Genomic DNA, 18,203 nt, shown 5'->3' with positions numbered 1-18,203 from the left:
GTTGTTTATCATTACTTAGCCCTCATCTTTTAAAACTGAAATTTAAAACACTTTCAGTTTGCTCAACTTTCTTTGCACATGATAACAAAAAATGATAATGGAAGCTTTCCCATGTATATGAACCCCTGCAGTCCCCAGACTTTGAGTTTTCAAGGTTTATCTGCTTGTGGTTACGGTTTTTGTTTTTCAAAGACAGAAAATTGAGGTATTGTCAAAGTTTTGATATCATCATTGTCATTTACTTCATTTAAAACACTTAAATGTGGGCCATAGCTTAGAAACCTTTCAAGATATTTTTTGAACATGTCCACAAAAAGAAAATCATGTAGGCATAATTATGTGCTACATATCCTTGCTTAATTATACCCCTTGACCTTTGATGAAAATGTGCAAACATTGGCGTTTGCTTACAGTGTTTTTGTTTGTGACATTATTATTTCATCTGGTAGTCTGTAGGTTCATACCTTCTTTATGAACAGATTACGAGGTGTATGAGGTGACAAGTGATGATGACGCGGCCATTGACGAGGGTGAGGATGAAGTACTGCCGACAGGGGCCGTCCGACGCCGCAAAAACCCCGCCAACAAGGAGTACATCCCACCAACACCCATACATGTGCCTGGCAGTAAGTATTATAAACACTGGTTTCAAGTTTTCACCCTTGTTTACGAAGTGCGGATACAATTTATAATTTGAAGTAAATTATGATACTTTCGCAATGCTAAATAAGATACAAAAGTGTTTTTTTGAATCCTGTTTTTTAACACCTTTTTGCAGTTTTCAAGAATTACGTACTTTCAAAGTACTAGTGGTATTGTTTCAATAGTTATATAATATATATATGTGTATTTACTTCATTTTAACAGCTGTGAAGCGAGGTCGTGGAAGACCCAGGAGATATCCCCGCCCTGAGGATAAGCAACCAGTCAATCAGATTTCAGCAATGATAATCCCCACCAGTGATGGACAAACAATCATGATGGCTCCTATTCAGGTAAACAAATGAAAGCTTATCGATAAAAACACCTCAAACTTTAACAAAATGGGAATTAATGCACATTTTGATTTGAAACTGAACTTTTTTTGTATTTTTGTTTTTTCAGCTTTTCAATGAGAAAACACATATGAACATAGCCAAAGCTGTAGCATTAGTGGCAGTAGTCTTTGAGAAACTTTCGTGTCCACCATTTTCTGGAAACCTTTAAAATATTCATGTAAATGTATATCACGCCTCCAACATAAATGACCCAACGCCATTGGTCCAGGACTGGTCACACGATGACCTCATATTTTTATGTCTCCCCCATTCATGGGGAGACAAATTGTTTATGCCTTGTCCATCAGTCAGTCCGTCAGTCAGTCACTACGTCACACTTTGTTTCGGCTCAATAACTATAGAACGCTTAAACCCCGAAACTTCAAACTTGGTATGCTAGTTGGTCATGACTAATTAATGAACCCTATCGATTTTGGGGTCACTATGTCAAAGGTCAAGGTCGCCATGACCTTGAGGTGAAGAAACAGTTTCCGCTCAATAACTAAAGATCCTTAAGGTCCAGGAACTTCATACTTGGTATGCTAGTTGTTCATGACTAGTAGATGACCTCTATTGATTTTGAGATCAAAAGGTCAAAGGTCAAGGTTACCTTCAGGTAAAAAAAGATATGTTGGCGGTGACTTTAAGCTTAAAAATGGTTTCTGCTCAATAACTAAAGAATGCTTGTACCCAGGAAAGTAACACTTGGTATGCTAGTTGGTCATGACTAGTAGACGACTCCTCTTGATTTTGAGATCAGTAGGTCAAAGGTCAAGGTCACCGTGACCTTGAGGTGAGGAAACGGTTTCCACTCAGTAACTAAACAACGCTTGTACCCAGGAACTTCATACTTGGTATGCAAATTGGTCATGACTAGTAGATGACCCCTATTGATTTTGTGATCAGTCTGTTAGCCAGTCAGTCAGTCTGTTCGTCACACTTTGTTTCCGCTCAATAAATAAAGAACGCTTGCACCCAGGAACTTCATACTTTGTATGCTAGTCGGTCATGACTAGTAGATGAGCCCTGTTGATTTTGAGGTCAAAGGTCAAGGTTGCCTAAAGAACACTTGCAACCAAGACCTTAGTACATGGTATGCAAGTCGGTCATGTAGATGATCCCTCTTGATTTTGTGATCAGTAGGTCAAAGGTGAATGACCTTGAGCAGAAAAATGGTTTCTGATCAATAAATGAATAATGCTTGCGCCCAGGAACTTCATACAATGCAAACTTTGTTTACATTTTCCAAGATTAATCAACAACACTTCTTTCTCTTCACTATTTAATACGGGTGAATAAACCAAACTTCACTGTTGGTTCTTGTCCAGTCCAAAATTACAAATTTCATGTCCATCATTTATTTTTTCTCAGCTACGACCACACAATAGGGGAGACATGCGTTTTATCAAAAAAGCAATCTCTAGTTCCATATTGGGTCACCAAAGTTATATCATACCAAAATAGGGAGCTTTGCTCTCGTCCAATTGGTTTCCTTTGCCCTGTATATCCCATATCGGGTCATCTACTAACTCCATAACTTATAATATCAAATTGAATGGCTCTTGCTAAATATTTTTGGAGTAATACCCCATGGTTAATTGTGACAAACATTTTGGATCACCATAATTATGGTGCACTTCTTTTCTATACCCATACCTCCCAATTCCAGGGCCATAGTATGAAATCAAACTAAGCTTGACACATTTATTGTGTCAATTCTGATCAAAACATTCGCAAACATGTTTTGAACAAGATTTCTCGATGAGTATACAGGCATGTCAATCGTGTGATGTTATATGCATTTTCATTGGATGACAGAAAAATTCGAGGCTGTCGTATGTTTCTTTAATTTCAATATGCGATTGAAGCTGTGTAGTGGAAAACTTAAAAGCAGAAGAGTCAGTGACAAGGGATTAGTGGCCGCTAATTAGTGTTTATATGGCTTCATGGGGTGATTTTGGAGTGGCCTGATATGGCAGGGGGCCTTTTAAAGCAGGTGACCTTTCAACCAGGTTTGACTGAAATTTCATAGTTCTGGTGTCGATATAGTCCACCACACTGCTCAATTAAGAAGAACAGACAAGTCCCATCATAGGGCTAAACTGAGAAGAACAGATAGATGATGGCATCCAGTTAAAGTTGAAATGTGTTGCTTCTGATTATCATATCTGTCTCCCCTATTCCAGGGCCTAACCAACCTTGAGGACCTTCAACAGCAGCTGCGGAACGTTCCATTACTGCAAGGACATGGGGAGCAGGATGGCTCACAGTTCCTCAACATTGCAGGCCTTGTGGACTCCTCAGGGGATGGAAATATGGTAACATTTATTCCAATACTCAAACATGCATCAGATTTTTAATATTTACATGCCTTTAATAAGTATTTCTAGCTTTATTTTAATGACTAAGATACTTGGTTTGTATTGAAACATGTCTGTTATTGTCTGCTTTACTTATCCCTGTAGTTTTCATTGCATAATTATTATTTGAAATACTTTTTTTTTGAAAAACCGACCCAAACTAAACTTAAATCATAACCATTGTAATGTATTCTTGTATTATTAAATGATCATTTTAAGTCCCTTAAATCAATAATGCACATGATATTCTCTAAAGGTTAGTATCCAGTTCAGCACAGGGGTCGACTCCCACGGCAATGTACAATTGCGTCCCTTGGAACCAGACACTTCCACAACACCTGCTATTGCCGGGCAACCAACAATCCTCGCCCCCATGGTTTCTCAGGAAACCACAAATCCTACCCATGATGGTCTGACACAGAGTCTGACACTAGTCCAGGAGGGATCTGTTGGGCCTGGTGTGTCCAGTGATACCCTGCCAACATCAATCATTGATACAAAACAAGAGACTGACCCGGCCTCTATGGTTGATCAAACCCGAGGGATTAACACTGTCCCTGTTCTTGACCCTGGTGTTGAGGGGGAGGGGGATTTAGCCAGTGATGTGCCTGATGAGATTGAAACAGTTGGAGCAGATCTGCTGAATGGTGAAGAGGAGATGGAGGAGGACACGTCTACGGACATTAAGTCAGGTTGGTTTTTGCTTACTTTTGTGATTATGTGTTGATCAGCTGATAGAACAGTAGCTTCCCTTTCATTGTAGATGACCATGTTTTGTAAATAAATATTTCATTCATTATGATAAAAAATGAGATTTCTTTCTGTCTGAATTCAATTTTTGAAACTTTCCATAAAGTTATGATAACATTTCCTTGTATTTAAAGTGACACTATTATTCAAAATCAATACTTTCACATTAATAACAAATATATATTTTGAATGATAAACCTTTAACTAGTTACTAAATAATGCATTAATCGAAAATAAGAATTACTGATAACAAGATTGTAACCGTGTATTTAAAAGCTGAAAAGGCAAAAATATTAAATGATTGGTGAATACTTTCATCTCATAAGGTAGAAATACAGTGTTTTTTGCGCCTTTCTTTCAAATAAAACTCGGTATCCTTCATAAGAATAATTGTTTTCGACATTTATTCATCCTTTTGGGTATATTAAAACAATTATATTAATTGTGGTAAATCTTATATAGGAGTAAGAGTGCAACTTTAATAAAGAGAAATACTTGGATTTGAAGTGAGATTAATTGTAATTAATGATTGAAACTATTGAGAGTATTATGTCATTTCATGATAAATTCTTAAATAACACAGAAGGTTATAACCCCCTTGTAATATTGCTTCAATAATTGACTCCTTTGGTTTGCATTAACTTACTTTTTCTTACATGCTGGTCAGAGTGTTTTTACCCCAAGCACTTTGCTTGGCAACTCAACTGCAAGCTTAACCATTGTATTCTTTTTGTGTTCTCATTTTAAGACTATCTGTGCATGCGCGCAGGTAGTCATAAGACCGCAAAATCCAAAGAACAACTTCTTTTCATGTCGTTTTAACCTATTTTTTTTGTCTCAATGCGCTCTATGTTTAGCAGAATGACGACGCAATCTAAAATAGATTAGTTGTATTGCGGTCCTAGTATGAGTTCTTGCTTGCTCGGCTATTTCTGCTCTGTATTTCTGTATCCCGGCGTTTTATTTTTTTTTTCTTTACTGGCCAAAGGCCAGAAGAGCTTATGCGATGGTATTGTGTACGTAGTATGTGCATCCGTGCGTTCGTGCGTCTGTAAACAATTGCTTGTGAACACGATACAGTCTTCAATTTTGATTGTATCTCGATGAAACTTGTACAGTATTTAGATATCCATTAGAGCTTGGTTCCTTTTGAAAACCAGCCAGATCCGCCCATGCATGCCTAGATTATGGCCCTTAATGGTATAAAAAATGCTTTTGTGTAAACACTAGCTTGTGAACACGATACAGTCTTCAGTTTTGATTGTATCTTGATGAAACTTGTACAGTATTTAGATATCCATTAGAGCTTGGTTCCTTTCGAAAACCAGCCAGATCTGACCATGCATGCCTAGATTATGGGTCTTGAAAGTATTAAAAAAGCAGTTTGTCTGTAAACAATTGCTTGTGAACATGATACAGTCTTCAGTTTTGATTGTATCTCGATGAAACTTGTACAGTATTTAGATATCTATTAGAGCTCGGTTCCTTTTGAAAACCAGCCCAGATCTGCCCATGCATGCCTGGATTATGGGTCTTGAAAGAATAAAAAATGCTATTTTAAGCGATGTCTATTTTTAGGCAAGTCTACATGAGCGAAGTCTGCATGTAAAGTCACAATTGCTTGTGAAGGTTTGTTCAAATTATGCCCCTGGGGTCATTACTGCCCCCCACCACCGAGATTGTCCCGCAAGGGACCAGTGCGGCAAATGCAAACGACCTCGGGGACATTGGCGGAGGCCCAGGGAAGAGTTCTCTTTTCTTTGTCAGAGACGGACTCCCCCCCGCCCCACTTAAATTTGGAAATGTTTAAAACCTTTTTGTCTGAAACCACTATGCAAATCCTTGCTATTTTGAACAAGGCTTTATTTAGTGGTCCACTACCATGGTTGTTCAAATTATGCCCCTTGGGTCAAAACTGGCACTGCCCTGGGTGTCACTATTTTTATAGGGACTTATTTAAGAAATATTTTCAAAATCTTCTTATTTCAAACCACAAGGCCCATACCTTTGATATTTGTTGGGGAGCATCATATGATGCAATTGAAAACATTTGAAATAATGCCCCCTGGGCAAAAGCTGGCCCCACCCCTTTTGACTTACTTATTAATTTTTAAAGCTACAGTAATGAAATTTTGACCATGTGAACAGTTTTGCAAACAAGCATGTTGACTTTGACCTTTGACCGACTTTTTATTTTTAAAGCTACAGAAATGAAATTTTGACGATGAGTACAGTTTTGAAAGCAAATATTTTTTACCCTCAGATTACCTTTACTTGGCTCATATTAAAATAGTTCATGCAACTAATCTGCTTACAACACTTCCTGTCCTCAGATGTTGAACGTGCAGCGTTTTCAGCTAACACAAACACTAAAAGTGAACTATATATTTGTTGCCTATTACTCAAACGTACATGCTCTGGATTGAAAATGACCACAAGAGCCATGCCAGTAGAGCATAGGCCCTTTTGGGCCTCTTGTTAGCAGAATATAACTAATTTTAGAGCGTTATATTTATCAGATTAATGTGGGTCAAAATAATGGAGGCTCTGGTAGGAATGAAACATACTGATATTAACTCGGAGTTTAGCCCAAGATGTTCTAGAAATTATTACCGACCGCAAGTGTCCCATCGCCTGCAGGGTTTGTTTTTATAACCTGGTGTGACCCTGAAGCACGCTTATTTGTAATGGTGTATTTTTGATATTACTTTTATGAGATAAGAAACAAAAATATGATTGTCTGAAAGTCAAAATAGTTGTATCTCAGGTTTCTGTTGCTAATGCTTCAAATTCTATGATTTGCCTTCTATACAATGGTAAAATAATATTCATTCTATCATTTTAGGCGTATACTTTTCTAATAAGATGTTTTCATTTTTTTGCGTAATAGCTTCGTGTAGTGTATTCTTTGCATAGTTTTGGACTTAAGGCTTCCAATTTATTCTAACACACATGCCCTGATACGACATTGAGTTATACATACGTTTGATGAAGCAAAGTAGTTCGGAATTAACCTGTAAAACATCTAAAGAGTGCGAAGCATTCATAACAGCACTAGTATTATTTCTACACAGATACTTACACAACACATAATTGATAAATAACATTTAATTATCAATAAAACTTGAAAAAGCACAATTATGTTCCCATTCTTAGAACAGACAATTTCCGATAATCTAAAAATAGTTTCAACTACATTAACTGACCGATATTTCTAAAAATAGTTTCTACATACATTAACTGACCACATGTTTGTCCTCACCGCGGGAAAATGACCATCTGATAAGCTCTGCATCACCGCGGGAAAACGACCATCTGATAAGCTCTGCATTTTGATAGGAATTATTTCTGAAGTTGCTCGTAAAAATAAAATCATTTTTCTTAATCAATTCAAACGTGTATGTTCATAAAACTTGCCTTACGTATGATATCTAATCAAAGCACAGAAAAACCTTTAAAAGCGATTGAAAGGGGCATGTATTGTAACTTTAAATACATGGGGATATGTCGACTGAAGTGATAAGCTGTGCATTTTGAATGGAATTATTGCTAAAGTTGTTTGTTAAAAAAATGATTTTCCTTAAACAAAACAAGTATGTTCATGAAAGGAAATGATATATATGATGTATTGTATTTTCCTATCATTCCAATCATATAATATCTAATCAAAGCAACGAAAAATCTTTAGAAACGATTGAAAGGGGCATGCATTGTAACATTAAATGCATGGGGATTGGGGATTATGACAATTAAAGTGCCATTTATATAAACAAAATGACATAAGACGCCATAAAATAGATATAGATATTGTTGTTTCCTCGCCCAGTGTGGGCACGAGCGCTCGTGGCCCTCAACATATTTTTCACTTTTATCTATGTGCCCTTCACCCATTCCCATAATTCAAATAAAATTTGCAACTCTCACATATTTGCCCGCAGATAGTCTTCCAGCGCCTCGCGCTTTGATTATAATTTTATTTATATCAAATACATGTGAAATACTTGTAGGCTGTTATAAATTGCTGTTACAGTTCTTGGTGATGCAGACCCGGCCCTTGTCAGTGAAGACATGATACGTGAGGCGAAGGATGAAATCTCCACAGACAACTTCACTCCAATGTCTGCTGATGGTAATCTGGCCTTGGGTCACTTTGTTCTTGTCTTTGGCATATCTGTTGAAATGTTGTACCAGAGTTAGGGCTGTATTGCAGTGTCAAGCAATATCAATACTGTTACTTTGAACCTTGTGCAGAATACTGACTTTTGGTTATAATTTATATAAGCTAATGTTAACATAATTTTGAAAATTGGAGAATGATAGCTTCCCTTGTAATAAGTACATGCAAAAGTCAGTGACATGTATCAACATTTACAGCCATATATGTAAAACACAAACATTGCAACTATTGTATCACTTTTACATCATGTGATACTTTCAATCAATGATCAGTCAGCCAATGTTGACTATGAGAAAAGGTAAAAATATCCTGATAATAACTGAATGTGGATTGTTTTGAGTTTATGGACTCTAACATTGATTCTTTCAGAGTTGGGAGAGACAGGGGTGGCCAAGACGGACATCAGTGGCCCCACCATTATTCGCATTCCGGAGACTCTGCTCCCCATGTTCACACAGAAAAAGGAACCAGTCGCAATAGGTATGTATCTTGTCTGCTGGTACCCAGTCTGTAGAGAATATGATGGTGGAGGGATTGGGAAGTGGCCAAAATAGGTCATTCTGCATGTACCAGGTAGTTAAATTGTAATGATATTTTCATTGAAACCTAATTTCCCAAACAAAAAACCCAGTTCTTTAAAGAGGGAAAGGTTTAAAAGGTTTTATTAGCAAGTTTTGTTGCATCTAAGTGCTATAAGTACTGAAAGGTGTATAGTATGGTATCATTTACTTACCTCCCTTACACTGCTCCATGATGTATGAAGCATGGCTTTTTTTTCCATTTATTATGTATCGGTACCAATTTTGCTTGCATTGCCTATTCAGTTCACAAATGAAACAGTGGGAACTGATTTGTTTCCTTGTTTGTAGATTTAACATCCTGATTACAAAAGATGACTGTGAATCTTTCAAAGTGCAGAGCATTTAAAGGCACTCCTTTTCAATTGCATAAAAACTACCCTCGCTATTCCATTGTGAAGTTCTGACAGGGGCAAAATTTAGGGAACTTTTAAAATAAGTATATTCATATACCATCATATATATTTTTATATTGCATTTCCCATATAATTTAGCTCAATATTTACATGTAGTACATGAATTTGAGAGAAAAAACGTGCTGAACTGGCTCGACTTGACTTGAATGATAGTAGTGTACTTAGTCAAGAAAAATAGAGGTATCCTGTTTTACTATCTATACAGTACAGATAGGCTTCCAAAAGCCAAATTGAATAAAAAAATTGTGATCTATACCTCCTTCTGTTCTGTATGTTTTTCAAAATCCTTCGCCGTATTTGTCCTTCTGGTATTATAAAAATATTCACAAAGGTACATTGTAATGCAAGTCTGTCAATACTTACGAAATGAATCTTGTCTTTTCAAAATAATAAAAATTTAGATTTTCTACATATAATGCACATTTGCTCGAGCTAATAAAAAACATTTAAATTGTAATGCAAGTTGCCTGTTGTGGTCTGCATATTTCTGTCTGTGTGCGGTTGATTGGTGTCATTCAATCATTTTATCCTGTATTTTTATTCCTGCTGCTTTATCGGGAAATGGACAAGTATGCGCATACCGCCTGCGCATGATAGTGTGCGCATGACAGTTTGCGCATGTTCGTATGCGCATGCCTGGAAATAATTGAGCATGCGCATTGTATTTAAGGTGACACAATAACATGTCATATGTGCTTTTAAGTAAAATTTAATTCTTCAGAACAAAGGATAAAATTGTTTGAACTTGAAATGGCTTGTTGTATCCCGCGACTATGGAGGATACATAAAATTATTTTTTTATCCTTATTGATGATTGAACTTTCTTATTTTTGTTTTAATGGATATTAGTGAGTGCATAACATTAATTTGGATGTGATTTGCCATTGTAGTGAAGTGAAGAAGTCCTGTAAGTTTTTGCACAATTAATGTAAATTAAATTACAAATACAATCTGTCTTGGGCAGCCTATTAGAAATTAATTAAACAGCCAATTGTTATCGCCTTAATTGATTGCGCTTGTACCATATAAAAAACAGGAAGTAGTTTTCAAATTACAGGATATTTAATTAATCCATATTGCGTCGATTTATAATTTCACGGAATTAATCCTAAAATCAAATTTGAGAGATTTAAATTTCAGATTGTTGTATAATTGTTAAGTCTTTTTCCTGAGTATATGCTTTTCGATAGCAAGAAGAATCATGAAATGGATATAAATAGCTTTGGAAACAGTTTCAACAGGGGTCTAAGCAACATAACCCTGCTTTGGGCCGAAATCCATCGTTGTCAAACTTAATATCAGGTTTGAGATTTTTGATCTGTAACCATTCCTGAATTCTTATCTGTAGAAGAATATGAGCACTAACTTGAACTTCCACTATTTCTGAGTGAAATATAATCCTCGAAAGTTTTTCTTGAAATGAAATGTGCATTTTACTGTTATTATGGGGAAAACAAGCCATTAAATGAATTAAATCCAAAAGCTTGTTAGAATTTGACACAGTTTTAATACTTTGAAATGGGTGTTGCGAGAAGTTTTCATTTTAACAGTGGATTTTATAGTCAGAACATCTGACTAGTAAAGTGGTTGGAGATTACTTTATCATGAAAGAAAATTTCTCTGAACAAAAAGAGACCAGGGGATGTATAAGATAATCTAGTTGTTGCATTTCAGTGTCAATAAAAATCTGCATTTTTATCTGATCAAAACCAGAAGAGTGCAATATCTGTCAGCCATTCCACTATATGCCCTCGGTATTCTTTGATTGTTTAACAAAGTTTCAGAATGGCTTGGTTGTAGTACCTTAACATTAATGCAAAAAAACATGCTTATTTAGTGTTTTTTTGCCAAAGTGGATGCTAGGATTGGCATATCCATCAACTTGAATCATGATTTTAGTTAGTACTTCCGTTAAATCATTTGTAGCAACTATGATTACTTCATTCTCTTCCCTATGGTAACTAATTATAGTAATTTCCTTGTAGAAGTAACTCGACAATGCCTAGCACCAGTCCTCTCAGAGGGTTTACAAGTGTTTAGCCGACTGTCCGTGGGAGTTAGCTCCACAGGCAAAAACAACATCAAGGTTTCCATTTATGTATTCATATATATATCACTTGACCTTGATTAAGGACAACCGCACTTCATTCAAGGCCTCTAGCATCTTATTAAATGTCCAAAATCACGATATACATTGTTTGTATCCCAAGTATAACTATATACAAACTGCCAGGGTTGAAAAATGGGACTTTTTCCCATTACTTCCCATAGGGAGTGGCGTATTACCAACAATCTAGCTGATATTATGTTGGTAAATATTATGTCTGGGGCAGGGGTCCATCAAGCAGTTGTGAAATGCCATGTGAAAATGCCAAAGACATACAGCCACACCACTCTCAGGACATTCATGTTGAGTTTCTATTCCTGCCTTACAATGACATTTTACTTTTGCTGAATGAATACTTTAGAAGTGCAAAATACTGGCAAAATACAGAATGTGAGAGAATTTCACATATACAGTAAACTATGCATGTAGTATGCAGCTGGTATGAGGTGTTCCACTGGCATATCGGTGAGCAGATGTTTTAAAACCTTCTAGGGTGTTTTATGCAAAAAAAATTGTACAGTTTTCATTGTATCTCCAGGGTATACATAACATCAGGAATAATAAATTGACATTAGTGTATCATCCCTGAAAATGTTTGTGGTTTTCTGTCCTATTGTGAAAGTTAGATTCCTGGGAAAAAGAGGGTTTTTCATTCACAAATCCAGCAAGGTTTTCTTTACCTAGAGCCTGTTTCTTGGAGTGGGGCTAAAGTCTGTTTCTTGTACTTCAAGAAATGCATGTGTTCTTGTCCCTGTTTTTGCAGCCCTAGTGATAAGGTGAAAGCTGATCTGTATTTAGTTTGAAGTGCCTTTCTTTGTGTAGGAAGGAATGCATGCTGGTGATAAAAGTGACAGCCAACATCCTGTTTATAGTTTTAATGTAGGTTGCATTTCTTTTACAGTAAATCAGCTGGTTTTCTTTGAGAAGTAATTGGCTAATATGTACATAATGTATTAATTTTCTTCAGTTCAAAATTTAAAAAAAACATCATGCCCAGGGTTGTCTTTTGGCGAGAGGGAAAAAAGGACTTGGCCTGCAAAAATGGGAATTCACTGTCAAGAATGATTTTAATATAATTTTCTAAATAGTATCAATTGAAAGTAAATCATGAATAAGGCAGAAAAATGAGGCTGAATTTTGGCCAGACAACCTAGAGTCTAAAATGTATTTGTTTATCTTGCATTTAAAATCGCAAAATCAACAGGTTACCTTTTAATCAAGCAGAATTAGAACTGTGCAAACAATTAATTGACATACTGTACGTGTCCAAGTGACCTAGTTCATATGCTGGCTTGACTGAGATTTAATATGGTGGCATTTCCATGTTTTTATTAAATTAATTCCTGTTTACAGACTAAGCAGCGATGTCTGTATTTTGTACAAAAATACATAAGTAAGATGCCTGGATGATTCATGAATAAGTGGTTGACCTGGTAGTATTATATTTTCCAATCCATTTACAGAGAACTTGAAAGAGAGCCAGGTTTGAGTTTGAATTGCTTGTTAAACCGGTTCTATGGTGAAGTGGGTGCATGGGAATCAAGCAGGCTTCATTCACTAAACTGATCTTGTGACATTTTTGTTGGGAGAAATGTAGCAGGCGGGCAGGTGATCGGATGTAGGTAAATCCAAACAGGCCCCCTGAATTGCCATGATTGTGGGGAGTGGATACAGACTGCCCGCATTTTCTCCCCACCAGGGTATTATCAACATTAAAAAGTGTAAGAATGTTATTAAACTGTAAGCTGGGCAATTAGCTTTCAGTTTCAGACCTGGTCTGCTGTAAGCCTTTAATCTGTTGTGCTGAGGGCAAAAACATTGGTATTTTCATTCATAAAACTCTCTGCCAAAACACAACTAACATGATTGACAGCTGTGCTAGGATTATTCCAGTGACCATTCTGGTTCTGGGAAGTTGTGAGAGGTGCGGTAGGGCCTGGGTGAATGCTGGTAGATAACATCATGGGTCCAGGGGTCAGCTCCTGCCTCCCTAGGTCACTGGCAAGGACTTTAATCATTTACGACAGGTTCAACTGTTTTGTGTATTCGAAAGTTTAATCAGGGCTGTATCAGTTTCCATATATATTTTGCAGGCCTGTTTGTCAGATGATGACATATTGATTTATTCTGAGAGATCTATGCCTGAGGTATCAGTACCCTCATCTGGGACTGTAAGCCAGGTCTGGATCAAGTCCAGCATGGTCCAACTCATAGTTTGGCGACATATAAGCTGTGTATGTTATTCAATATTTTTGCAGTTCCAATTAAGTGTGAATCTGAAATGCTGATTTTCTTTGTTTTTTAATTTGAATGTATTAAGGTTATTTGTCAGTTAGCATACTCAGATAGTTAAACTAGTTGTAAAAGCCCCATGAATCCATTCTTGAATATCAAGGCCACTATATCAGAGCACAATGCAGGCTGTGTATTGTTGAATGTTTTAACATGTACCAGTGGCAATACTGGTTGACATTAATGCCCTTGTAACAGCCCTAGAAGTCAGAGGTGATAACTCCCTTGTCTCCCCAGCCTCCAGCCAACCCCTCTCTGAATGCCTTTCCAATCTGTGAGAAAAAGCCAACATTAAATTAAATTTGGATTATCATAGCATGTAAAAATGTAGTTGAACTATGGGGTGATGTGAGATTTGGCATTCTGGCGTCCCAGGAATGACAGCGGGATTTAGCGTCTTTTATATAATCTCAAAGGCATCCCGGCGAGATTTACAGCTTACAAAATGGTTCCAGCTTTGGAGGACAGTTAACTATCAGTGATAGGAAATGATCTACATTTTCTAAAATCCCTTAGTGCCTGATTCTGTGGGATAACCAGAGGTCAATTATTAGATATTGTCAGTTAAGGGGTTACATAAATGTCATTCCGTCATTAAATTGTTCAAGAACAACTGTTGACTTATCCATATTGCTTTTTTGACAGTGGAGATATTTTATGTATTCAGTTTCAAGTTGATTCTCACGTGTTTAATATTCATCAATTATGTTTATTATTTTCGAATGTTTGTTACAAAATGATAATTTAAGATATGTATTATTTTAATTCTAAATAATATTTATACGTTTCTAGTACTTTGTTATTTGAAGTCCCTTGTCACAAGTTTTGTAAGGCCTTTTAAGACTATTTTCATAATTAAATTTTGTAGCAAATTATTATAACTAGTGTCCTGGGTTGCGGTAAGTTTATTATATATTTACTACTTAAAAGCCACTCTGATTGTTGAGCTGATATGTGTTGTTTAAAGGACCATGTACGTCATACACATACAATCAGTTATAGCCATATGAACAATGTACATTTGTTCTTATGGGGTTTAGTGGATGTCAGAGAAAAGTCATGATTCATTTGTATTAATTGCAAGTGATGTAAAATAGGTGTTTTTTTGAAGAAGTGTGTGCATACCAAAAACACAAAAGAATACCGTCACCAAAAAAACTAGTCAATTAAAAAAATGTCGACAAGTACTTAGAACAACTAAGAAAAGAGTGCTTGAGTCCTTCTCACTCTCAATGCTCTGAAGTGGCACAATAATTGTTTCTTAATTTGATAACAGCCAATGAACGATCTTGCTGATTCAACATTTTTTTCTAAACTCCAGTCTTCCTGTTCCAGTTCTTATACATTGCGCATGTCATTCATAAAACTGTGTCCCACCGCCACATAGATGCCGGTACCCTGCAACCTGACACTGGTGCCTTCTGGTTTTCTGCAAGACAGCGGAGTTGAGGGGAGATTGTGTGTTTGTGAGAATGGTTTTTGCAGGTTTTGTTTATGTACACTGGCAGATAGTTTGTTATACTGAGGGCCCCATTTCCTGTCTCCTGCATGCCAGAGCTACAGAGACTAGAGAAAATCTGGGATTTTATTTATTAATCAAATGGCTTTATTTTTGTAGATTTTATATAAGTTGACAGAAATGCCTTTTAATTTTGGCACCTTATTTGTTTACATTTCCTAATTGTTTGAAGTCAGCTTTGTCTCTGACATCTCTTGTCACCATGTATGCTGTGAGTATTTATAAATGACACCAGCTTCATTGATGCAGACATGCTATCCCAATCCTTATGTGAACTTTGGCTCCTTAATTGTGCAGAACAATGTGGAAAATGTACGGCATTCTTGCACTCTATCTACTTCCTGCTTGTCTGACATTTGGTGACATTTCAAATTTGCTTGTTTGCATAATTCACTAACATCCTATTGTTCTCCAATCTCGAGCTATATGTATCAAGATAAACCAACCTGCTAATTAACAGGGCAATTTCATCCCTCCAAATTGAAAGAAACTACATGCTATGAAATGTTTTACATTTTCCAGTAAATTAAGTGGAAAATTACAAAAGTAGACAAAAAGTGTATGTTTGAAGTGGCTGATTATCATGATGAATGTAAACTTGTACGGTATAAGACAGACACAGCATGTCAGACTGGTGTACATCCAGCCTTGCAGGGGATACAAGGCTGCCCCGCCTTTGTGAACCAAACAAGGTGCACATCTGTACCATAAAATAGACCTAAATCTCCACTGTGTTTGCATTTCAGGGAATTACATTTTAATTTACATTAGCCATTTGTCCTGTCGCTTTTAATGTAATTCCCTGCAGACCGTTTTTCAACATTAATGAAACAGAATGACAGTCCATGATGATAAAATGAAAGAAGCATTTGATAAGTTTATGAATTATACATTAAGTTATGATGTGGAGTTTCAAAGCTTAATGTACTTTAAAGATCATGCTGAACGAAGCAAATGATGATGGAAAAAAAAGTCCTGTAATGCTTTGTATTTATCTAAAAATACCGGGTAACACATGATGTGATGTGAAAGAAATGGTTATGCAATGTAGGAGTCTGTACGTAGCAAGAGGTTGTGGGTTCCACCTGGGTCACCGTGCCACTCAATAAGGACACCAGTACTGGTTTCAACCCTGGAAACAGACCATATCGAGGGGTGAAAGCAAAAAGGTTCTAAGTGACATTAAATAAAGAAGCAGATAGAACCTTTTCGCTTTCACCCCTCGATATGTGCATAATAAAATACCTTATAGCTGTCTTCACATTTAAGTTGAAAGATATAAGAACATGTTTAAACTTGTAATCTGAACAAGAAAAAATGTAATGGACAGATAAAAGATAAACATTAATTGACCCTTTTATATATTTTACAGGTCTGAAGGCATCTGAGTTGCAGCTAGAAAAGCTAAAATGCCCCAAGTGTGACTTCCAGGTTAGTTACAGACTTTAGTTTTATGTACACGATTATTTAGAAGTTCTCTAATCACTGTATCCAGTTAAGGAAAAACTTTTCCTCAATGTTATATTTAAAAAGCCACTATTGACTTACAGTTCTTTGGGCAGTATTGTCCGAGATCACTCATTTCACGACAGGGTGTCACATTGGATTTTGTGTAAGTTTTGTTCGTGGTCCCTAAGCTTTTCAAGTTGTTTCCTCTGTGTATTCCAGTTTCTCCCACATTTCATAACATTCTGCCAATAAGCAGGAATGAAACAGGTTGCAAAAATTTGATAACTGATCATAACTTTTTTGCTAGTGGAAACTATTAATTGTCCAAGCAAAGGGTTGTGTATTGTATGTTTCATATTATGTGTATTTCAGTGTTACTATGAGCAGCAGTACCAGGATCATATTGGCACACACGGGGATCTTGTGCACCACTGCAAATGTTGTAACTATGTCTCCTTCAGCAAGCAGGAACTCGTCAGCCACTTCAAGGTCATAGAATCTTCAGCTTTAATGATAAACACTGAAAACAGATAAAAATAAATTTCAAATTATTTCAAAATGATTGTTCTTTTAAAAAAAATCCTTCTTTATATCACTTAACAAAGAATGTTGTTTTACTGAAAATAAAATGAAAATCTGTAAAATTTACAACCATTCATCAAAAGCACTGTTGATAATGTTATGTAGATTTGACAGTTAAATGCAAGTAAAATTAACCAATCCAAAACATATAAAATAATTATTGAACATATACTTATACAGAAGGTGCACCCTCGATGTATCTGCTCATTCTGCGACTTCATGGCTGACCAGGCTTACATTATCAAACGACACATGATGAGACACACACAGGAGGGCTGCCGATGTGACATCTGCGGTAAAGTCTATAAGGTAGGTCTGTGACATCTGCAGTAAAGTCTATAAGGTAGGTCTGTGGGATAGGGCTGCCGATGTGACATCTGTGGTAAAGTCTATAAGGTAGGTCTGTGACATCTGCAGTAAAGTCTATAAGGTAGGTCTGTGGGATAGGGCTGCCGATGTGACATCTGTGGTAAAGTCTATATAGGTCTGTGGGATAGGGCTGCCGTTAGACATCTGTGGTATAGTCCATAAGGTAGGTCTGTGACATCTGCGTTTAAGTCTATAAGGTAGGTCTGTGACATCTGCGTTTAAGTCTATAAGGTAGGTCTGTGACATCTGCGGTAAAGTCTATAAGGTAGGTCTGTGACATCTGCGGTAAAGTCTATAAGGTAGGTCTGTGACATCTGTGGTATAATCCACAAGGTAGGTCTGTGACATCTGCGTTGAAGTCTATAAGGTAGGTCTGTGACATCTGTGGTAAAGTCTATAAGGTAGGTCTGTGACATCTGCGGTTATGTCTATATGGTAGGTCTGTGACATCTGCTGTAATGTCTGTAAGGTAGGTCTGTGACATCTGCGGTAAAGTCTATAAGGTAGGTCTGTGGTAATGTCTATAAGGTAGGTCTGTGACATCTGCGGTAATGTCTATAAGGTAGG

General features: G+C 36.6%; 1 protein-coding gene across 2 annotated transcripts in view; it reads left to right on the top strand.

Annotated features, from left to right (window-relative positions):
* LOC128236602 (uncharacterized) overlaps positions 1 to 18,203 on the top strand; it is a 72,774-nt gene that overhangs the window by 10,916 nt on the left and 43,655 nt on the right. For both annotated transcript variants that reach the window (XM_052951572.1, XM_052951571.1), the window contains exons 8-16: positions 480 to 626; positions 868 to 995; positions 3,224 to 3,355; positions 3,654 to 4,089; positions 8,178 to 8,276; positions 8,694 to 8,804; positions 16,609 to 16,667; positions 17,058 to 17,174; positions 17,448 to 17,576. In XM_052951572.1, the coding sequence (XP_052807532.1) occupies positions 480 to 626; positions 868 to 995; positions 3,224 to 3,355; positions 3,654 to 4,089; positions 8,178 to 8,276; positions 8,694 to 8,804; positions 16,609 to 16,667; positions 17,058 to 17,174; positions 17,448 to 17,576 (1,358 nt within the window). The remainder of the gene's footprint in view (positions 1 to 479; positions 627 to 867; positions 996 to 3,223; positions 3,356 to 3,653; positions 4,090 to 8,177; positions 8,277 to 8,693; positions 8,805 to 16,608; positions 16,668 to 17,057; positions 17,175 to 17,447; positions 17,577 to 18,203) is intronic.

Source organism: Mya arenaria, chromosome 6 (assembly GCF_026914265.1).
Source record: "Mya arenaria isolate MELC-2E11 chromosome 6, ASM2691426v1".
NCBI classification, from domain to species: domain Eukaryota; kingdom Metazoa; phylum Mollusca; class Bivalvia; order Myida; family Myidae; genus Mya; species Mya arenaria.
Note: the sequence above shows the minus strand (reverse complement) of the source record. Positions and strands in the feature narration are given on the sequence as shown.